This window comes from Ovis aries, chromosome 8 (genome assembly GCF_016772045.2).
Source record: "Ovis aries strain OAR_USU_Benz2616 breed Rambouillet chromosome 8, ARS-UI_Ramb_v3.0, whole genome shotgun sequence".
Classification (NCBI taxonomy): Eukaryota; Metazoa; Chordata; class Mammalia; order Artiodactyla; family Bovidae; genus Ovis; species Ovis aries.
In genome coordinates, this window is record NC_056061.1 from 13,336,649 (window position 1) to 13,359,851 (window position 23,203).

The 23,203-nt window shown below is 37.4% G+C and overlaps 1 protein-coding gene across 2 annotated transcripts in view; it reads right to left on the reverse strand.

Moving 5' to 3' along the window:
• Positions 1-6,368: 6,368 nt before the first annotated feature.
• The window catches only part of RNF217 (ring finger protein 217), a 128,661-nt gene continuing 111,826 nt past the window's right edge, over positions 6,369-23,203 (reverse strand). For both annotated transcript variants that reach the window (XM_042253209.2, XM_027972333.3), the window contains 3 exons: positions 21,572-21,773; positions 17,745-17,816; positions 6,369-16,348 (listed from right to left, as the gene is read on the reverse strand). In XM_042253209.2, coding sequence (XP_042109143.1) covers positions 16,275-16,348; positions 17,745-17,816; positions 21,572-21,773 — 348 coding nt within the window. In that variant the 3' untranslated portion in view covers positions 6,369-16,274. The remainder of the gene's footprint in view (positions 16,349-17,744; positions 17,817-21,571; positions 21,774-23,203) is intronic.

Below are 23,203 nucleotides of genomic sequence, written 5' to 3' on the forward strand. Positions count from 1 at the left end.
ATGTATATAATGAGAATTTAGAAAATACGAAAAAGAATATTAAAAAAACCAAAAATCTTATTTGTGTGTAAGAACATTTACTTTTTTGCATGTGTATATAATTTTAAATCATTTAAACTGTCTCACTGATATAGAATGGACGTTAAACTTTTATATTTAAAGTGTATGGTTGAATGAGTTTCCACGGGTGTATAAATCATTACCACAATCAAGTTACTATTTTCCCAAAAGATTTCTTGTGTCCAGTTGTAGTCTATCCTCCAATCTCTTTCTCTCTGTCTAGGAGTTTAAGTTTACATAGATGAGAATTTTTGATATCATCCTACACAGGGCTTCCCTGGTGGCTCAGACGGTAAAAAATCCACCTGCAATTCTGGAAACCTGGGTTCGATCCCTGGGTTGGGAAGATCCCCTGGAGAAGGGAATGGCTACCCACTCTAGTATTCTGGCCTGGAGAATCCCATGGACAGAGGAGCCTGGTGGGCTGCAGTGCACGGGGTCACAAAAAGTCGGACACGACTGAGTGACTTTGAGAGATTCTTAAGATTCTATTCATTTTTAAAAAATTCTATTCTTCAGATATAATATTTCTTATTGATCTGTCCTCAAGTTTACTGACACTTTACTCAGCTATCTCTGTTATAGTTCTGAATTCAACCAGTGAATTTTTCCAGATGTTGCATTTTTCCAGTCTGAGAGTTTTATTTGGTTCTTTTAAAAATAGATTCTGTTTCTCTGCTGAGATTTCCTCTTTTCATTCATTTCTCCTTCTCCACTCTCTCCCCTCCACAATCCCCCTCCTGACCTATCTTCTTAGTTCTGAAGGCAGGTGAAGATGGCAGGGGGTTCAACTGAAATTTTTGCAGCTGTGTCCTCTACAATCATGCCTTGGAGCAAAACATTCAAGGAAAACAATCGAGACCCTCCCACGAAGGGGGCTGCTTCTCCATATTTGATTTCCCACCACAACCTGCTTAGTTTTGCTTATTCTTACCTTTTCCAGTAACTGGTTTTTATTTTTATTGTATTCAGCAGGGATCCATCAGCTATCGAGGGTTTACAACATTGTAGAAACTGCACCCTAGAAATATTTATTTTAGTTTTATAAAAAACAAATTTTAGATGCAATAAAAGCAAAGAGCTAGACTTTTATAATACAAAATGCCTACCTGTAGCTTTAAAAGCAACTGTTGGGCCCCAGAGAAGTTTTGGGGGTAAAAACTTGGGGCCTTTCTTGGCTTATTTAATGGGCGTCCCTCCCGGGTGGCGCTGGTGGTAAAGAATCTGCCGGCCAGTGCAGGAGATGCAAGAGATAGGGGTTCGATCCCTGGGTTGGGAAGATCCTCTGGAGAAGGAAATGGCAACCTCCTCCAGTATTCTTGCCTGGAGAATCCCACGGACAGAGGAGCCTGGGGAGCCACAGTCCACGGGGTCGTGAAGAGTCAGTCACGACTGAGCATGAGCTCAAGAATATTAATAATACCAAGTTAATATAAATTTGAAATGAGCCTCAGATGGTCATTCGGTTGCACTTGATACTTCCTGTTTCTGCTCCTGGACACATGCATAGTGAATTAAATTACTGCAATTTTCTAGGCCTTTATTAATTCATTTGTATAGAAAATAAGCAACAAAAATAGTGGTCTTAAGGGCTCTTAGCAAAAATATGAGAGATGTTTAACGTTGTTTCCGAATGACCTGGTAATTGCTTAGCGATGAAGTGTAAAGTGTTCCAATACAGACCTCTTATTGCCTCCAGTGGCTTTAAAAATTCTGATTCAGCTTTTTCTTTGCAACTACTATTAGTCTCTCACTTTCTTTTAGTCGCTAAGTCGTGTCTGACTCTTTCGAACGCATGGACTGTAGCCAGGCAAGAATACTGGAGTGGGTTGCCATTTCCTTCTCCAGAGGATCTTCCCAACCAGGGAATCGAACCTGGGTCTCCTGAATTGCAGGCACATTCTTTACTGACTGAGCTATAAGGGAAGCTCCTATTAGTCTAATATTGAGCAAAAGTTTGAATACCAAGTCACAGAAGAGGAAAACAATGGGATCAAGCAATCCTTTTTTTTTTTTTTTTGGATGCTTTTCATTTAACAAAATGCCATCAGCATTTAATCAGTTTTTAGATATTTGATCATCATTCTGAAGCATCTCCCAGAATAATATGATGATTCTGAGTGCCTCTGGTGGCTACAGGAAATGTTGCAGTTTGTCTCGTGTTTAGCTCATAGATTTCCTCCTCAGATGACCGAATGGTCCTAGCAATGAGCTAGCAACATGACTCCAAAAGTTCTTTGAGTAGCCTTTATTCATGTTGCTTGGGACTGGGCTTACAGTCTCCTGGAGTTAATTGCAGCCACCAGTCTTTCCTGCCGAGCCAGCTGCTTTTTATGGTCAGAGGAGATAAACAGAGGCTCAATGGGAGATCTATTTCTGGATGTTGAAAGGGCTTCTGTGCTGCTGGCTGTGTGTGCAGGGGGAGTACCCCAACCTCCCTCATGGAATGCCTGGATGATTTCTTGGGCTGTCCTCATGCGGGTACTTCCTGAACCTAATTTAAATAGTAGATCAGCTAAGAGAAACAAGTCTCAAAGAGTCTTAAAGTCTGCAATCATGTCTAACAAGGTAAACCAAAATTCTAATTTGGCAAGCCACTACATTAATTCAACATTGAATTAATAACCAGGATGAGAAATCTATTAATTTGGGGTCACTACGAGACTGTTGGGCTACAGTTCATAGGGTCACAGAGAGTTGGACACGACTGAACAACTGAGTTCACATGTTAAAACCCAGCGATTATTAAGAACATTCTCTGGGTCAAGTGTGTTTTTTGTGAGGGAAGCAGAAGGGAGTTGCCATTCATTGAATACTACTTTGAACCTCCTGTATGAACATTTATCCCCAGTATATTTATTCCCATTGTGCAGTTGTTAAAGCAAAATTTAACTGTATACAGTTATGAATGGTTTTTAATGCTGTAGTTTGACTTTATTACATATTACTGTTCACATAATAAGGTGAGAAATCTGGTTCTACTATATTCAAGGAAGGGAAATTGTCTACAGAAAGACCGAATACCTGTTCCAAGGCCATATTACCCAGGAGCAGGCAGCAGAAGCCAGTTCTTTGGGTTCAAGTTACACTGTTTTAGTACCCAGAGCATCTTACTCATGTGATCGAAGTTCCTTGCTGAAGAATTCAAGTCATCTGAAAGCTTACACCTCTCCACAAACTTTCAGGTGTAAAATTAATGAGACACAGGTATGAAATGCCTAGTATGAGGTCTATAATCAATACCTGTGTAGCATCTTTGTATGTTAACATATGGTCACTAGACTTACTGTGGTGATCACTTTGAAATGTATAGAAAAATCAGATTACTGTGTTGTGTAACAGGAACTGACAGTGTTCTAGATAATTATACTTCAAAAATAAACTCACAGAAAAACAGATTAAGCTCTGTGGTTACCAGAGGCAGGGAGTAGGGGGAACGAAGATTGGATGAAGTCAATCAAAAGGCACAAACTTTTAGCAATAAGTACTAGGGATGTAATGCACAATAGGATAAATACAATTAACGCTGCTCATATGACATTTGGAAGTTTTTAAGAAAGTAAATCTTAAAGTTCTCATCACAAAGAAAAATTGTTTTTTCTATTTAAAAAATTTTTCTGTTTATATGAGATGATGGGTGTTCACTAAACTTTACTGTGATAATCCTTTCATGATGTATTGATATGTAAGTCAAATCCTGATGCTGTATACCTTAAACCTTTGCCTAGCACTCTCTCCATTAGACTGGTGTTGGGGCCTAGTCTTCTCTGAAATGCATATACATTACGTATCGTTTTACAAAGGAGGAGCTCAATATATGTTTACTAAAAAAAAAATTAACTAAATAAAAAATATTGAATAAGTTTTCAACAAATAAGTCAGAGAACATCATTGGCATTATTGTGTGAGCTTGCAGACACATGGTCTCATGTGATGGGAGCCTCAACTCTGTGTGAGTTATTATTCCCTATTTCCCAATGTTCCTTTGTCCCCGGTAGCTCAGTTGGTAAAGAATCCACCTGCAATGCAGGAGACCCTGGTTCGATTCCTGGGTCAGGAAGATCCGCTGCAGAAGGGATAGGTTACCCACTCCAGTATTCTTGGGCTTCTCTGGTGGCTCAGCTGGTAAAGAATCCGCCTGCAATGCAGGAGACCTGGGTTCAGTCCCTGGGTTGGGAAGATCCCCTGGAGAAGGGAGAAGCTACCCACTCCAGTGTTTTGACCTGGAGAATTGGAGTTACAAAGAGTCAGACACAATTAGGCATCTTTCACTTTCTTTGCAAAAAACTGCAGATGTTAAAAAATGGATAAGGTAGCTTGCCTGATTCCCTGGTTAATAAGAGGAGATGAGGAAGCAATCTAGTGCTGTGACTCAAGGGTCTTCCTCAGCCTGGGTTCAGATCTCAGCTCTGTCCCTGACAGGCTTTATGATGGAGCAAGTTATTTAGACTCAGTCATTGAGCTTTCTGGGTGGTGCTAGTGGTAAAGAGCCTGCCTGCTAATGCAGGAAACATAAGAGACGTGGGTTCAGTCCCTGGCTCAGGAATATCCCCTGGAGGAGGGCATGGCAACCAGTTCCAGTATTCTCACCTGGAGAATCCCATGGACAGAGGAGCCTACAGGGCTAAGAACATGACTGAAGTGACTGAAGACACACTCAATGCTAACAAATAATTTAACAGTGGTTAATTCTAATGTTTGAGGGGAATCAGACACTCTAATTTAGTCACACACACAAAAATGCCTTTAGTTCTAAAATCAGATGGGGTTTCCAACTGTCCTGATTTCACTTCATTTCCACCTGGATCCAGGCTCTTTCAGGTAACTCCTGGCTCCTTCTTCCTATTCTAGCTTCTCAAATGTCCTTTTCTTTCCTCTTTCCTTTCTTTCTCCCTTTCATCCCATTCTCCTTCTGTTTCTTTTCTTTGGGATACTGTTTAATTGAGACGTAGAGATTTCGTCAGCCAGGTTTAGAAGTGATCTGGTGAATGGAAGATGCAACCAGGACTCTGCAGATAGCTATCTTCTAGCCTCGCCATAACATTAGATTGAACTTAAAAATTCACCTCCTCAATTAAAAGACAAGCAAACAGAACAACTTCCTTTACACACGCAGGATGAGACAGCCTCGGGATGTGTTGCTGACGCACAGATGTCACAGCCTCGCTGTCCCGCCCCTTGTGCGCATGCAGGAGACCCCCTTCTCTTGGAACCCTTGTCCACAGGGGTGGGCAGCAGCGGGTGTGGGCCCTGCAGGGAGGCGGCAAGCAGCGCCAGGGCCCCACACACCCCATCCGTCCTCTGGCCAGTGCCTCGTCTAACACCCAGATGAAGTGATACTGTATTTTTCATCATCCCTTCCTAGTCAATGACTGTCCCCACTGCCAAAGTAACCAGTGTTGTATCTTTTATCACCATTGATGAGTTTCATCTGTGTTGATGGTTCTATCAACGTATCCTTGTTGCCTCTGGCTTCATTTGTTCAACCAAGTCCGTGAGAGTCAACCACATTTTTGTGCATTGCTGTTGTTGAGTAGTTATGTCCAACTCTTTTGCAACCACATGGACTGTAGTCTACCAGGCTCCTCTGTTCATGGGATTTCCCAGGCAAGAATACTGGAGTATGTTGCCATTTTCTTCTCCAGGGCATCTTCCTGACCCAGGGATCTAACCTGTGTCTCCTGCACTGGCAGGTTAATTCTTTACCACAGCCATCAGGGAAGCCCATGCATTGCTCTGTAGATTTTTAAAATTATTATTTTTCATTGTTATTGTCTTATAATTATATTTCATCGTATAAATATATGTAAATATACCCCAGTGTACTTGTCCACTTTACTGTTGACAGGAATGCTTATACGCGTCCTTTGGCCAACAAATGCCCTTGTTTCCCTAATGATGTATCTAGGAAGGCATTATAAGGAAGGCGTATATATTTAGCTTTAATGGTTAGCAGTTTCTGCTTTTCCCACTCCATGCCGGCCCCTTCTGTCTGAGGAGCAATCACTACCCTAAGCCAAACTCTTACTTTTACAGTGTTTGTGTCTTTATCACACTCCATACAGAACGATCGTGACTGTCCTGTGTGCTTTCCTCAAAATCTGCCACAGCAACACAACACGACCCGCCTTCCAAAACGCACACCCGTGAATTTCGGTGCATTCCTGCTTTTCCATTCTTAAGAATCTAGTGCAGACATGACTTCAATAACGTTCCAGATTTACTTACATACATGTAACTTTGGCACTGCCCAATATTACCTTTTGATGTCTTAAATTCCAAATCTACTGGGAAAAACACCAAGAGTCTTCTCTTTTAAAAACTTTTATTAGGCATTGCTAGATGACGGTGCATGATGTCCTGCACACATCATGCAAGTAAACAGCACTCCACAGGAATCCACACAACAGTTTTCATACAGTGACAGCGTAGATGGTTCCCTTTATGATCTGCATCCAAGTAGAGTGAATGTTGTTATACCCCTCCATAAGATCTGATCTCATGATTAAGATTACCCTTCCATTCTAAAACAATCAACCAGAAACAACAAAAAATAAATGTAGAAGCCCAACCACAGCACAGAGCCATAAGGACATTACTAAAAGTCCAAAATTGGGCTCCAGAGTCTTACAAGGTGTCCATCTTTTGAAAGGCTTGACCCTAAAATTTGTGTGATCTGACACGTGGGTTGCTTTTACCGCCAGCAGCAAGTGAGAATGTATTTATGAAGAAGGATCGTTACACTGATACATATCCACTGAAAATTCTTGAGGTAATAGATTTTTAAATTTCACTGCTTAAAAAAAAAAAAAAATCTGTTAATTTCCACGTCCCATCCAGCAGGACGTATCTGTTGGCAGGAAGATTCTTCTCCTCTTTTTTCTTTGTCAAATATTTACACATATTTGCATATACAACCTGTGTCTTTGTCTTTTCTAAACACATGATTTATTTTAATTATGCATTATACATTCATCAGGAAAAGTCAAATTATATACTATGGTACATAAAGAATACAACAACACCAGCTTTTTGTATAAAACTGACACAAAAGGCAAAGACCAAGAAGAGCAGGATAATATATTGTCCAAATGTCTCACTGTTCATAAAGCCCACTGTGAATGAGTAACTCCATTTAAATAGCAAACACCATCAATTCTTCGGCATCTCTGTGGAATTACAGACAAAGTATTATCAAAGACAAGTGGTAGTAAACTGGTCAAATTCCTGAAGTACCATATAATTACTTTTATTTTTAATGCTTTGTAATTTTGTCCTAATTGGAGCTATAAAGACTTATAGCCATTCCAACTCTTGTTTTAAAGTTTAATAATCAGCATTCTTTTTGGTGGCTTAAAAATACATTTCAGTTGTAATGGCTTCAGTTTATGGTGCTTAAGATCCTTTTTTTAAAATACTTTAGCTTAAAAATGACGATGAATTTAAGAAAAATATATTGGCTAACCTGCTGTTCTGGAGAAAATACAGTGAATGAACTGGCAAATGCAGCCTACATATATATATATATATATTCCTAAAGTGTCTCATCAGCACTTTACATAGAAGGACAAAGAAACACTCACAAAAATATATGGCTCTTCAGATAAGAAACAAAGTCAAGTGAAGAAAATAAGGCACTAATAACATAGATAAATGTTACATACTCTCATCACACAAAGCACCATATGGAAGGTTAAAGGGACTATACATTAGTGCTATTGGAAAATGGTAATAAACCCAGTTTCCCTGACCTTAACTCACTAATTTCTTCTTTTCTTAAAAGTAATTAATGTATAAACACTAGAATAGTGGGGAGGAGGAGTTATATATTATGCTAAAAGCACAATTCATGGAACCAACAGCATGAAATAACCACTTGGAGATAAGAAGCTGATCACTATAAAAAGGTAAGAAATTAAAGTCTGAAACACTCCCAATTTTTCAACATTTTCATCATAACAGAATTTGTTTCCTTTCCAATTTTCTTTTAGGAATTTCTACAAAAGAGTATTAATATTTTCTATTTTCTTATTTCTACATGCCTCTTTCTTAAAATATATTCAAAATGACTTCCTCCACATAGTTTTACGAATACCAAAGTTAATAGTATGACCAATGAAATGTAGAAAGGGATAAGAAGTAAAATTACATAAATATTTGCCAATGTCATTGAAAAAGCAAAGAAAATCTCTTTTCAACCAGGCTCATACATTACTATGAAAAGGAGTATGACATTATTAATGTTACAGAAGATGAAAAGAATGTAATGAGACTATGGACAAGATCTGGTACACCCTACTAGTGAAAGTCACTCATCTTAAAATTAACACATCCTTCTCATTTGCTATTGTTTGTGAGAATGTAATTTAAATGGAATATATTCTGGTAATTCAAAGGAAGTAAAATTTATTCTTTAGAACTGCAATTTCTAAATATACAATAACGACAGATTAAAGACTCAAATGTTTTTCTCTTTAGTATTTTACATTCTTTTTGAAAAAGAGAATAGGCCCACAATTTTGCAACATATATATACATATAAATAAATTTGTTTCCTGAAGACATCTAATAATTTTGTTTGCAGTAGAAACAAAACAACTAATTGTTGTGGCTTCTTAATAAATAATGTGTTAACCTAACATTTTTATGCCACTGTCTTCATGTTCTTTCAACACAAAATTATTTTTATGATATCTCAGAACTTATTACTTATTAAACTAATAATGTCTTTCATAATAAACAAGATTGTCAATTAATTTTTATATTAAAAATCTGTAACAGATTGTCCTTGTTAAGGTGTGTGTGTGTATATATATATATATATATATTTTTTTTTTTTTCCAATATACCAATTAGTGTTCTAAGTTTCATACAAAATACAAGGTAGGTTTACTTTTTCCAAGACCATCTAAAGACTTTTAATTATGATGAATATGATCAAATAAAATTAAGCTCTTGCCATATAGAATTTAAAATAATATGTCTTAAAGAAAGGGTTTGTAATCAGCTGATAAAAAGCACACTTTATCTAGAATTTTCTTTACAAAGGAACACAAAGCATGCTAATTTTGTATAAACTGAAAATTTCAGATACTTCTATCATATATTTAGATAGTGTTTACTTGAAAGAATAAAGGTATATTTGGACATAGAAGAAATAATATATAGTGAAAATATTATTTTTAAGAACTTGACTTTATTATTCACACTATTTCTCCAGCGGGAGCATGAGGTGAACACCTAACTTTACAGGGAACTGATAACCAAAGTACTGGGCCAGCTACAAGGAAAAATCTGAAGTAACATTATCTCAGCAATTTGGGGGGCATTGAACACCCAAGCTTGACCCTTCCTTAAGTTCTTCCATATTACATAATAAACCTATACTAATATACCTTGAGTGTGGGTTTTCATATCAATGAAAATGTTGAACATTTGCAAACTTTGCAAGGTTTCTCTAGAAAAGGGCTGATATGAGTTACATTCAATGCCATCCACTGTAGACTATCAGAAAGTCTAATAATGGTCACAGAGTATGGATCCATGGTCAAGTCTTACATACAAATGTGACAACATTATAAATCCAGCCTTAAGACCAAGCTGTGGGGTTTTTGTTGAAACAAAGACCCCCAGGCACACATCTGGCCATTTTGGATGAATCAAGAATGACTTGGGGGTCACCCTGAATGAATGTCCACACGTGCTTTCTGTCCAACCAAGATGCAAACACAATACTGACCTTACAGTAGTCCTGAAGCAATTTTGAAAGCTACGCTTTAGAGTATTTCTAGGCTCTCTGATTCAACTGACATCTTCTCATTCATTTTACTTCATATCAGAGGGCTGGGTCTGGCGTGCTGCCGTCCGTGGGGTCACAAAGAATCCGACAGGACTTAAGGACTGGGTAACAACAAGAGGGCAGCCCAGGGTGTTCCAACTCCTATCAAGAAGAGGGACAGTGTTCCAAGCTGTCCTGGCATGTTTCAACTTACATATCTACTACCAGGGCCAAACTGTGGAGTCCTTTCAGTTTGAATTTCATTAGAGTCAAAAAAGTTAATGGTCAGACAAGAAGTTATCCCACGTTCAGTCAAGATAGGAAGGGGACTGCAGAGGGCAAAAGCAAGATAATTAAGAAATCTAGAAAGAAAACAGAAACTTGATGTTCAAGTATGTGAATATCACTTTACAAGCAGGGAAAAAAGTAGTATGACGGATCAGAGCGACAAAAATGTGGGATAGCCATGAAAAAAACAAAAAAAATATTTTCTTTGCTAACAAGGTTGTGTAATCTAAGCAAAGCAGAGTTAAATACACCTAATGAAATTTCTTTTGTAAACTAAAAGGAAGTGGCCAAAAAAAGGTAGTAGCAATCTTTTGTGTGTTTTTTTTTTTTTTAAATTCATTGCCTTTTAAGGCCATATTGATAGTCTCAAAACAGTCACTTCTTTAGCCAAAAAAGAACATAATTTCTAACATGGAAAGTTACATGCTGCTAAATTGGCACCATGAGGTTATATAGTCCATAGGGTTGCAGAGTCAGACATGACTGAGTGACTAATACTTTTTTTTTCATGAGGAAATGTAAACTATGTGATATTTGAAGGCTTCAGCTAATGATCCAAAAAGATGACTGCAACTCTCACACTACTGAGACTCTGTTTCTTGGATTCTGATTAAGTGACTAAAGTTCCAGCCCCAGAACAGCGATGTACAGTACAAGCCCCACACAACAGTTGGCTCTGAAATGAGTACAGCTTTACCCTCTCTGCTGTGCTTAGTCCCTCAGTCGTGTCCGACTCTTTGCGGCCCCCATGGACTGTAGCCTACAGGCTCCTCTGTCCATGGAGATTCTCCAAGCAAGAGTACTGCAGTGGGTAGCCCTGCCCTCCTTCAGGGGATCTTCCCAGTCCAGGGATCGAACCCAGGTCTCCCGCATTGCAGGTGGATTCTTTACCATCTGAGCCACCAGCGAAACCCCTCTATGATTTACAAAGAAGTGTCTTTCTCTTTAAAGGTTTGCATTGGAAAGGCAGCATTTCACAATCTTGAACACTCCCCAAATTTGGACTCTGATTTCATTCAGACCAAATTTATAATTATTTCATAATTATTAAAACAATCGTTATGGATATTCATATTAAAATGGGATTTGCAACTTATTTTCCAGAGGAAGATGTCATAATTAAAATACAATGATTTGAACAAACAAAATATGCTTACACTGGCTATTAATGGTAGTTTTGATTTACTATGGTATTAGTTGGTAGAATTTCTTTTATAAATTTCATGAAAAATAAAAAATGCAGCTAAAACATGCAGTGGAAATTAATTGAATATTTTAACCAAATATTCCAATGAGGTTATTACGTAACATGTATTAATTGCTTGCTAGGTTCGAGCTCCTAATACCAACTTTTAGAATTACTGTATGTTTCGGAATCTTGGCTATATCTTTTTCAGGTATGTTTTACTTGGTTTAAATTTTCAGCTTCTGATTCTACCCTCCTCCCTGCTCGCCTGCCGGATTTAAAGAGGTGACATCTATTTGCTAACACTGTTATCCTACTGTCTCCATCAAAACATTGCAATCAGTTTCTTCAACTCTGTCAGATTACTTAAAATGACACAAGTATTTTAAAGTGCATTATTGGACCTTAAGGCTGTATTTATAACAGGCATTAACAGAAAACAATAAAGCTGACCACAGGAAAGATTACTTTCAAGAGTTGAGACAGATCTCAGCCACAAATATGAAAGGTTAAGCACACAATCCAATGGGAAGACTGACATTAAGGCATATGCGCAGCTTGCATAAAAAATTCAAATATAAAATGGCATTTGGTATGAATTTTTATCTTGGTACTTAATGTAGTATACCAATTAATATTACTTAGGCCACTATTATAATCATGAATTCAATAGAGCTTATAAAATTGTAGTGTTAAAAACAACTGCATTGTTTAATAAGGGAGAAACTAGATCGATGTGTTGGCAGATGTACTGTAATTTGACGAAGGTCCAGAGGAATGAAACTGCCTTGCAGGTTCCTAAGTGAGTTTTTAACCCACTCCTTCCCTCCTCTTTTCTACTGCAGAGGAGCCAGTTAGAGTCTCAGAGGAGTGGAGAAAATGAGGTTGGGTTGTTTGGGGACTGGAAAACTGTTGGAAGGTATTGTAGGGGAGCCTTGGGCCATCTATTTGGGTGATAGGATCAAAAGATAAAGACTCACCTGTGGCCTTGGGACTCAAGAGATGATGGGTCACACAAGAAAGGGAATTTCCTGATAGGCACTCATGAATCCGATATCCCAGAAAGGACAGCACAATTAAAGATCCCAGGTTGTAACCTGACCAGTGTTTAATTATCTTTGATTGTTTTCCAGTCTGCCCTACCTTTAGGAAACAATAGCACCTATCAGAAAATCAGGGTGGTGGCAAGAGAATGCTGTTTGTGCCAAAAGGTGTGATTCCTCTTTTCTTCTTAACTCCACACACAGAAGTCCTTCAGGAGATGCTGGGAATCATAGTAAAGTAAATGCCATGCTGTTCTGTTTGTAAGCACCCCAGCAAACCATCAACTTTATGTACACTCAAAGTTATTTTCCTGTGGATACTGTGGTCATTCATGATTACCAACATATTGCTTCCTACTTTTCACAACGGCATGATTAGGTTCCTCTGTGGAACAACATGCATGAACATGGATAGTGTTTTTAAAATGTGACAGATATGATCACTTTAGCCATTTCACTTAAATTCCTCAAGTTTTAAAACTAGGCAATCCAAACATCAATGTATCTTTCTCTCATTATATTATAGACATCTCATTGCATTTTATTTTTATTGGAATAAGATGAATTTTCTTTTGTGTTGGCAAGATATTTATTTGGCTAATCAAGCATGAGGACAAATTATCCTGCAAAATATGCTTTTCTTTAAAAATGGTGCACTTTTACATAACTTTTTCTCCAAGAAAAGGGTCTTAAATGTATTATCTCTATGATCTTCATTCATCCAAAATGCATTAAAATTTTATTACAAATATAAAAACCAAATTTTAAAACTTATGAAAATGTTCACACAGTGACAAAAATATATGTAAAGGGTCTTCACCAATGTTTTGTAACAGAGAAGTGAAAACAATCTTGATGTCCATTTAATAGGGGAGTGATTAAATAAATTAATGTATGCCCCTCAATGGAATATGTAGTAAATTACAAAAGAATGAGGTAACTATATTTAAACACTTATGGAAATATGTCTACCCATACATAGTAAAATGAAAAATAGTCACAGGACAGTAAGCATATTATTATTCTATTTGTACAAAACAAATACATACACAGATACACACACACACATATTTACTTATTTGTATATTTTTAGATAGTATCTGGAAAGACCTATACCAAACCATTAAGAGTGGTTACCCCTAGAAAATAAGGGGTGGGGAAAAGCAGAGGAATTTGTATTTTATAATTCCTTAGAGCTGATTTTTTTTAAAGGAGCATATATTGCATTTATAATAAAAAATACTAAAATGATAAGCCTTGGATAAAAAGATATTCATCTTATGCACATACTTCTTTTTCTAAAGGCATTTCTAAAATTTCCTCCAAAAGGTAAGGTTGTTTTACCTTCAATGTTGGCACTAACATATAAACAATCTCTTTTATCTTTCTCCTTCCTTTTTTAAGATCTTAATGACACTTAGCAAAAAAATTCACAAATACCTACTATAAGTCACTAGCAGGGAAAGGCCAGATATATAGCAACTCTGAAAGTGAAAAATGCACACATTAATTTTAAAAAGTCTACGAAATATAAAAATGAAAATCCTGTGCAATGCTGTGCACACTATCACAAGTGTTGATGAAAGAGCCTTCACTGATAACAGACACTGCTCTCTAAGTGGAAAACTGGAACATTTCCAAATAATATAAAAATATCTCCAAAAGATAAGTTATTCAAAGAAAGGAATAAAAAATCCCTGAGTAGGCCAAAGACAACAGACACACAGATACAATAACCTAAGGAAATAGATTATCCAGGACCAGAGAGTATATTATTTAGCTAGTTGGTATATATGTATTCATATGCAGCCATGTATATATCCAAATATATATACATACACATATCATACACAGACACATCCACTAGATTCAGAATTCATCGCATGCACACGTCATTAAACTAACACCTAAGTCCAGGAAGGGAAAGACTAATTTACAAAAATTAAGCACTTTTATGACGAAACTATGTGGATTTAGGGCTAGAACTTTCCATTTTCTCAGTTCTCATACTAAAGGATGTAGACTAGGCACTCGATAAATCTTTGTTGGACTGATAGATAGTTGGATGAACGGAAAAACAGTGTAGAGGCACGGAAGAATCTGTGAAGCTGCAGCATGACTTCTTGTATCATGCTATGCTTTTGAAATATGCTATTCTAGGACCATAAATGGACACAGCCTCCTCTAACTGGAAACAGACGAGTCCAGCGGTAAAGGTTTTCTGAGTGTTACTCAGAGAGAATGGAAGTGCTGGCTTGTTATCTGTGCACATAAACTTCACTATCATGGACTTTTTAGATCAAATAAAAATGATAAATGTTATACTCTGAAGCCCAACAAGACAAACTATCCATGTTAATGCATGTTTTATCACATAATCTATTTCAATTAAGAAAAGGCAGCTGACAAGTAAATGGCTACATCAATGCCAATAACTAATGGTAAGGATTTGTAGACAAGTGGAAACTTTAGGCTTCTTAGGGGTCTTTAATGATGAACACTCATAATGAAAACAAAATAAAACACAATTTAGTTACTTGTCCTTTCCTTACTTTTAAAGACTTCTCAGTTTGGTAAAATGTTCTGAAAAAAAAATTTTTTTTTAAAATTTTCTGCTTCCTTCTCTAAAAGCAGTTTATGTTTTAGATAAACCTGTGAACATAGAAAGTTTTGTTTCAAATCAACCGTCCATAAGAAGATACCGACACATTATTATGCACTGAAGCAGTAAACGTAAGAAAAATCCTTCAAAAACAGTATTTGTGTTTATGAAAAACTTGGGGACAAATAGAGAGAGAGAAAGGAGAGGTGAGAGGGTGGGGTTTTAAATAATACCATATGCTTAATCTAAAGCATAATTATTATCACAAATTGGTTAAACAATTAGCAGAATGGGGATATGTTCAAAGGCCTCAGCAGTTCTCTCTACAGCAAACTCATTTAAATTAACTATAGAGTGAAGCAAGTACGCCAACATGTAAGAAATCTGAAAAGAAGACTGAATGTTTAGGTCTCGAGAATTTCCCAGAAGCAGCCTCTCCGTTTTTTCAGTTTATAAAGTTTGATAATCCTTGAGGTGACCCTGCACAAATTTCCGTGTCTGCCTCTGAGACACACAGAAAAACAGCAAGAAACAGAAAGGGTCAACATCAAAATCACCTGCTGTCTACACTGACTTTAATTCAGTACATCACCAAATTATGCCCACAAAGGAACGATCATCTTTAAATACGTCTACAAAAATGCGGAAAAATAGTGTAGAGGCATGGAAGTCGACAAGAACAAGGTATGGACCTAGTTTTAATATAGATATGTATATACACACACATTCACACCCCTACACGTATACACTTCAGAGTCTTCTCATTTAGTTTCATTAGTTCCTTTTTGGGCATTGAGATTTGTAACAATTAGAGCATCTGGAGGAGGAAGGAATTATATGCTTGGGACACAGATGAAAACAGGTGCACGCGGTAAGCCTCCATCTTCTGAAAGGTGGCCTTGCTTGGTGTGCAGGTGGCACTTGAGTTATTCACCCCAAGTCTCAGAAGAAGGCCCGGAGGGAGAGTCAGGGACAAAGACAGTCTAAGCAATGCTCAGGAGACACATGCTCAGACAGTTTTGAGGATAACTGGTTCTAATTAAAGTATTGTCTTCCAAGAACCATGAAGAGTCTATGATATAGATGTTTATAGTCTATGAAAGTGACCATTTCGTAAAAGCAGCAATCTGTATACGGAAAGGACAGGATTCCATGTTGGGAATGCACTGGAGCTAGAGGCTTTGTGGCCTGCAGAGAACACGGGGAAGAGGAGGCAGGAGGTTCCTCCAGGCGGTCGCAAGGTGCAGCCCTCTGACGCGTGTATCATCCTGTGCGGTTCTTACCCAGACCAGCGCTGTCACGTGACCTCACCTGAATTTACCAGTGCATTCCTGTCCGTGATCGTTTTCTCTGTTTTTTACAAAGGCAATAGATAGGAAATACAAATAAACCTGGGGATTAAAAGAAAAAGATGAAAGCTAATTAAAAGAACAGGCTTTTCATACTATAGATTTGTAACATTTCTATTTTCAAATGTTCATTTTGCGAGCTATTTATTAATAATCATTATTTAGTAATACATGAGAAGAGGGAAGATACCTATGCTATGAAATGTACTTAGTTTCTCAAGATTCTCTTCTTTATTCTTTTTTTGTTTTTTAAACTCTCTCTTCACCTTTTAACAGAGTCTGTGACACCAGTTTTGATATGAATTCTTTAAAATCAAAATATCAAAACTTAAGTTTAAGTCTTCTTTATTAACCCTGGTTATATCTTTCACACTGATATTCATGCTTTGGTTTCAGGCCATTTAACATGTTACTCAAGAAGATGGGTGGTGGAGCAAATGTCAGCTTTGATGCCCAATTCTACCATCTGTGAGGTCCTAGTGACTAGCTTTAATTTCCTGAACTGTAAAATGCAGAAATAGCATCTACTTCATAAAGCCTCACTCATTGTAAGAACTTATAAATGTCAGTTACTTTATAATTCTATCTATCTTGAACATACGAATTACTTGCTATACAGAACTTTACATATAAAATCAATTTACTTAGGAAAAAAAGAGAAATCCTATCTATTACGTGGAACAATTATCCAAGCAGCCTTTAGCTATCATGTTTGCTTTTAAATTCTCTAAAGCAATGGTTCTCAAAGTGTGGTCCGTGAACCATTAGCATAAGCGTCACCTAACCTTTTAGAACTAGAAATGCATGGGTCCTGTCTCTATTGTGAATCAGAAACTAGGGCAAGGACCCATTAACTTGTGTTTTAACCAGCCTTCATGGTTCTTATAAAGCACTCCCGAGTCTCAGAATCACTGCTTGAAATGTGTATTTTAATATACCTGTATGAATGAAACTATATTTATCACTGATACATTTTCTATTTGTCAGTGCTCAATTTTATGTTGGGCATGTGTTCCTACACACATCAAATGTATTTTTGACCCAGGGAATCCTTTTATTAGAACTAATCAAACTGAACCAGAACCTCTTTTCTTTGATGCTCTAAACTGAACTCAGAATTGGAAAATCTGGGTTCTTGTCCACTGGAATCTTTCAGTAAAATTCTAGTTACATTAATTTTTGTATTAAAAGAGGGTTAATAATGCTTTATAAGAAATATGAATGAGAGTATTCCTGGACTGAAAAAGTGCCACACAAATACATCCTATATGAAACACACCCCTCTGAATCTATAAATCATGTGCTGATGGCTTATCTAGAGCAAGCACGGGACAGGTATCTCCCCTGCTTACTAACTGAATCACTATTACATTTACACGCGTGTTCTCTCTACAGCACCCAGAGAATTCTTATCTTAAATACATTAAGTGTTTCTTACCGATGACAACTGCTATGGCCCCTAGTGCTAATCCCAAGACCAGAATTAGAGGTGCAACGAACAATTTTCCAGCTGGAAAACAAAAGGCAAACCATTTAGAGAGTCTTAAACTAAAACCAAAATACAAATTCAGCAACGCTTTTAAATATCACAGTGTGTATTTTTAAGGAGTCGTTATAATTAAGGCAATATTTCTCTGGAAATGCATCAGATGTAGAACAAATATGTACATTCAGTAACTTCACTCAAGTCCTGGGCACATGAGTCATCCATCTCCTAAATTACTTACCTTATACAACCAAGAAAATTCTAAAGCTACTGACTCACTTTACTCCACCAGAACCATTCAGCTTTATGCTTTTCCTTTAGATCTCTTCCACTTTCATTTTTTTTTTAATATTCTGAAAGATTAAAAAGGGAGTGACACATCCTGAGCCGGCAAAAGAAAATCTAATTAGCTCACAAAACGGAGCGCTAGTAGTGCCCAAACCCACATCTGAAAATGTGATTTATTTATTTCCTGGGTCCAAAGAAAACTAAAAACATGAACATCTAATATACTGAATGACAAATGGGATGTTTCAATACTGTTGTTAGAGAAAATTACCAGTAGACACACAATATACTGAAGGTTATTCAAATAAATCATTTTAGCAAACTTCAAAAGGAAGCCCTCACAAGAAGGCTAAACACTGGTAAGGATGCCAGTGGCATAATTTTCTTCTGAATGAATAACTGAGCAGTGATTACAATGAACTCTAGTTACAGCACAGAGGTCACAACCGGAATCCTGCTGGTGTTAAAAGGCACTAGCACAAAAATAGAGGCAATAGTTAATGTCTTTAGATCGTAATCTTTATCATTACATGGTAATCTTGATCTCAAAGCATGTGACATAGCAACAGCTACAGAACCCAAACACGAGAGAAGAGGAAGGAATGCAGGGACTCTGCAGTAGAATCACACTGCTATTTAAGAATCAAGCAGCAACACCGTTCTATAAAGAAGGATGGTAATTTGGATTACCCAACTCCCTGGTGGCTCAGACGGTAAAGCATCTGCCTGCAATGTGGGAGACCTGGGTTCGATCCCCGGGTTGGGAAGATCCCCTGGAGAAGGAAATGGCAACCCACTCCAGTACTCTTGCCTAGAAAATTCCATGGATGGAGGAGCCTGGTGGGCTACAGTCCATGGGGTCGCAAAGAGTCGGACATGACTGAGCAACTTCACTTCACTTCACTTCAACTACATTAGAAAACAGAAATATAACGCTGCCGTTTGTTGGAAATTTGTCAGAAAAATGTTAACATTTTTTATTCTTAAGAAAGGGTCTCTGGAACCACAGAAAATATATAGATAGAAAATATTTTTTTAGGAAATATATTTTTTAATATCTAATTTTGAAAAAACTGCCATTCAGTTGACAAAATGTCTAACCATAAGGTTTACTTATATTTTTCACCAATGACATAATTTATCAAGCAATACTAAATCCCATTGAACAATTATATTTTGTACACTCGTAAAGCTATGCTTGAGTTTAGAATATATTGACATGCATATTTTAAGTGAATCCGTTTTCTCCTGTACATGTAGCTCAGTGTGTGCTCATTCATATTTCTTTTTCAAATAATTATCAATTTTCATAAGAGTGATATTTTCATAAGAATGATAAAACATGACTGCAAAGTAATAGCACTATTGTTTTCAAACATCACAGGACTCAAAGAACCAGATATGTGCTCTCTTTCTCTCTGGGAAATAATAAACTTATTATAATCACGCAATCAATATTTGATACATGTTTAAGTCTATTTTTAAAACTGTCTTGAGGACAGTTAAGCTCAGATTCTGTTATTCCTAGATCAATAATAATTCTTTTAAAATACTATTCTCAATAGCTGAAACAATATTCTATCATATCCACATATCCTATCTTATTTAAATATTTTAGTACTTATTTTTTTGTTCCCTTTTCTGCTATTTTAAATTATACTTGCAAGTACACCATTGTCAGCCTAGATTTATTACATTTTAAAATGTCTATCACGTTACCATCAAACTTATTTGTAAAATAACTGCACAATATTTCCAATTCATTCAATAGAATATGGAAATTCAGCACAGAGTATTAACTTGACAAAATATTTGCTAATCAATAATCCAAAGAAACCTCATTTTATTTTAATTTACATTTCTCTGACTACTAATAATGCTGAATCTTTTAAAACATGTTTATTGGCTATCTTTATTTCTTCAATTCTGGTTCCAGACTTCTTTTCTTTCTTTTAAAAAAAAATGATATTTATTTTTCGGGGGCCTCCATTTCTTTTGCTTAAGCCATTTTTGTATACAAGCTACTTGCCAACAAGAAATCAATTAAAGACCTGTATTTTCTTCACCAATGTATGCTTTAGTACTTTGAATATTTGTATGGAATAACATGAGAACTAAGCATTTTTCTGTCACTTTTATTCCCAATACGATTCACTGAAAAATCCACCTACTCCCTGAAAAAGTGAAAGTATTAGTCACTCAGTCATGTCTGACTCTTTGCAAACCCATGGACTGTGGCCCACCAAGCTCCTCTGTCCATGGGATTCTCCAGGCAAGGATACTAGAGTGGGTTGCCATGCCCTTCTCCAGGGGATCGTCCCAATCCAGGGACTGAACCTAGGTCCCCCGCATTGTGGGCAGATTCTTTACTGTTTGAGCTACCCAGGAAGCCATTCACTGAAAAATCTGCCTACTCCCTACCAGGGAGATACTTCCATGTTAGAGGACGCTAATTATTCTCCAACTGCTGTTCTGCCTTATTCTCTAGAGGCAGAACCTCTGATCTGTAGCTGGGCAGATGGTGACATGAAATGAAGGCCTTGTTTCTCATCCTCCAGGTATGAGAGGAGGGCAGGCCCTTTTCCTGTCTCTATCCAAGGACATGTGCAGACTTCCCAAACTGTAGATCAGGGAAAGACAGAGGTCAGGAGGGCTTTGCTGTCATCCATCCACTCTCTTCCGTGGCAGGGAGGAAGCAAGCTTGGGACTGACAGAGTAACTCCTTGTCCTGCCTTTTGTAGGGATGAGATGTTTGAAACTGAACTGCTCTTTTATTTAAAAACACTGCTTACAAAATCATTTTATTCCATTTTGTAAAATGGAATGGGTAACATGGATTATTGTATTCTTCCTTGTTTGTCCACAGGAGAAAAGTCCACATTTTCCTGCCATACTTGTGATGGTCTGACAGCAGTTTGAGATGGTCTGACAGCTGTCCTGAAGGTGGAAAAATACGTGTAGGAGAGAGAACTTATAAAGCCAGCTGCTCCCTCCTTGTCAGGTACATCCTGACACACGAGTACACACGTACACACACATGAAAATGGGCCCCGAAAGGAAACACAGGGGTTTTAAAACTTGTACTGTTATTTCTTCCGTGAATAAACAGAGGCTATATGTTAAGACCCGTTGCTAGGTATCATCACTACAAAAATAAATGTGACAGTGTTCCCTTTTATCAAATCACTTACAATAGGGTTTCAGAAGACTAATGACTTCACATTTCTGCGGTATATTCAATTATTCATTTTTCGAACAAAATCCACTTGCTCATACAGGTAGTGTCCTGCTAACAAACTTAAGTTTGTTTTTTTTTATTTTAAACACAAAAGGAGAGAAAATGTCTTCCTCCTATTTTCAGCTAAAGGCTCTGCTAGAATGCATGCCAGGTGCTGAGATTTATCATAGCTGTCGGATTACATTTCTAAGCTCTATCATCATCACCGAGTACTTCCTGAGGAAGATCCCTATAAATAATGTTGGACACTCACCACAGACTGACCCTCGCACTAATCTCCTTAGGTGAGGTCTCTCCGGGAGGTAGCGGTATTTGCATCCAAATATACTGAGGTTTGAGGTGTGGTCTCCAAAGAAACGGAGCTGGCGGTATCTCTCCCCACAGCGATAACAGAAATTAGTGTTACACTGGGAACAGGTCATATGGTCACATCCTTCAGTTCTCTGGATGTGAATCTGTAACAGAGAAAGAGAGAAAGAAGAACAAGCTTATTAAATGTTTAATAAAGGGTGTATGGAACCAAAGAGACAAGTTTCACCAAAATAAAAGCCTTAGATAGCATTCCTGAAGCTGTGAGTTTGCTTATAATCACATCCTTTAAGGCCATCTTTATATCAAACCCTTTAGATGTGTAAAGCTCATTAACATTTCAGATGCTGAAGCTGTTGGCCTATTTTGACTAATATAAACAAACACATCCTGAAGAAAATTCACTTATCTTTCTAAACATCCATCTTACTCAATGATTAGGAGGCAATTTAAAATGCTGTGAACGTATATTTTGTTGATGCTATGATAAGCAAAAATGAGGTGGCCTGGGAAGTAAGAAGAGATAAAGAGGATGCTTTAAAAGAAAGGATTACATACAATTTTTTAAGGGACAGAAATTTCTCTTTGTGTAAGGGAATGACAATAGGTGGAAAGTGAAAGTGAAAGTCGCTCAGTTATGTCTGACTCTTTGCAACCCCATGGACTATTCAGTCCGTGGAATTTTCCAGGTCAGAATACTGGAGTGGGAATAGACTTTCCCTTCTCCAGGGGATCTTCCTAACCCAGGAACTGAACCCAGTTGGGCGGACTCTTTACCAGCTGAGCCACCAGGAAAGCCCCAGTAGGTATAAGTGTATTTGCAGTACCATTTTAGTTCCCAGCTCTAATGTTAGTTGCAAATGCCTGTACAGGACTGTGTATACAATGCTACCTGCGTAATTGTTGTCGTTGCCAAGTTAACAGGAAAATACAGAAGTTGTTGCTGTCAAGTTACAGGTAATAGCTGAGGTTACTTCTTATCTCCCAGGCTACAATTTAGATGATACTACTTACTTATATTATATTACTTATGAGAATAAAAATGTGATAATACACATAGAGGGACTAACCCATTTTGGATGCACATACTGAGTCAGATCAGTACAATACTGGTTCCATTTATCCCTCCCCCTTCACTCACCTAAAACTGTGAGGAACCAAAGACTGGTATAACTGACATTCCCTGATTGCCAGGTGACCTCCTTTATCACTTCTTCATATGCATGATTCTTAGACTGATGCTAGACTAGAGAGTACCTTCCTAGACAGGCAAGGACTAGCTATGGTCAAGGGCATATGGGCATCAGTGTTCAAAGGTAACTACCAATCATTATTTGGTCAATAGAAGCCAAACTTGCTTTTCCTGCTATTGGCCACCTCATCTTTTTCAACTGTATTGATTTTTTTTCCCCTTTTATCTGACAGTTCCTTGAGAGTGGACCCAGGTTTTGTGGAGTCTGAAGGTTATCTAATTAGAGGGGCTCAGGGGGTGCAGTGGTAAAGAGTTCGCCTGTCAATGCAGGAACCCAATCCTGGGTTATGAGGATCTCTAGGAGAAGAAAATGGCAACCCACTC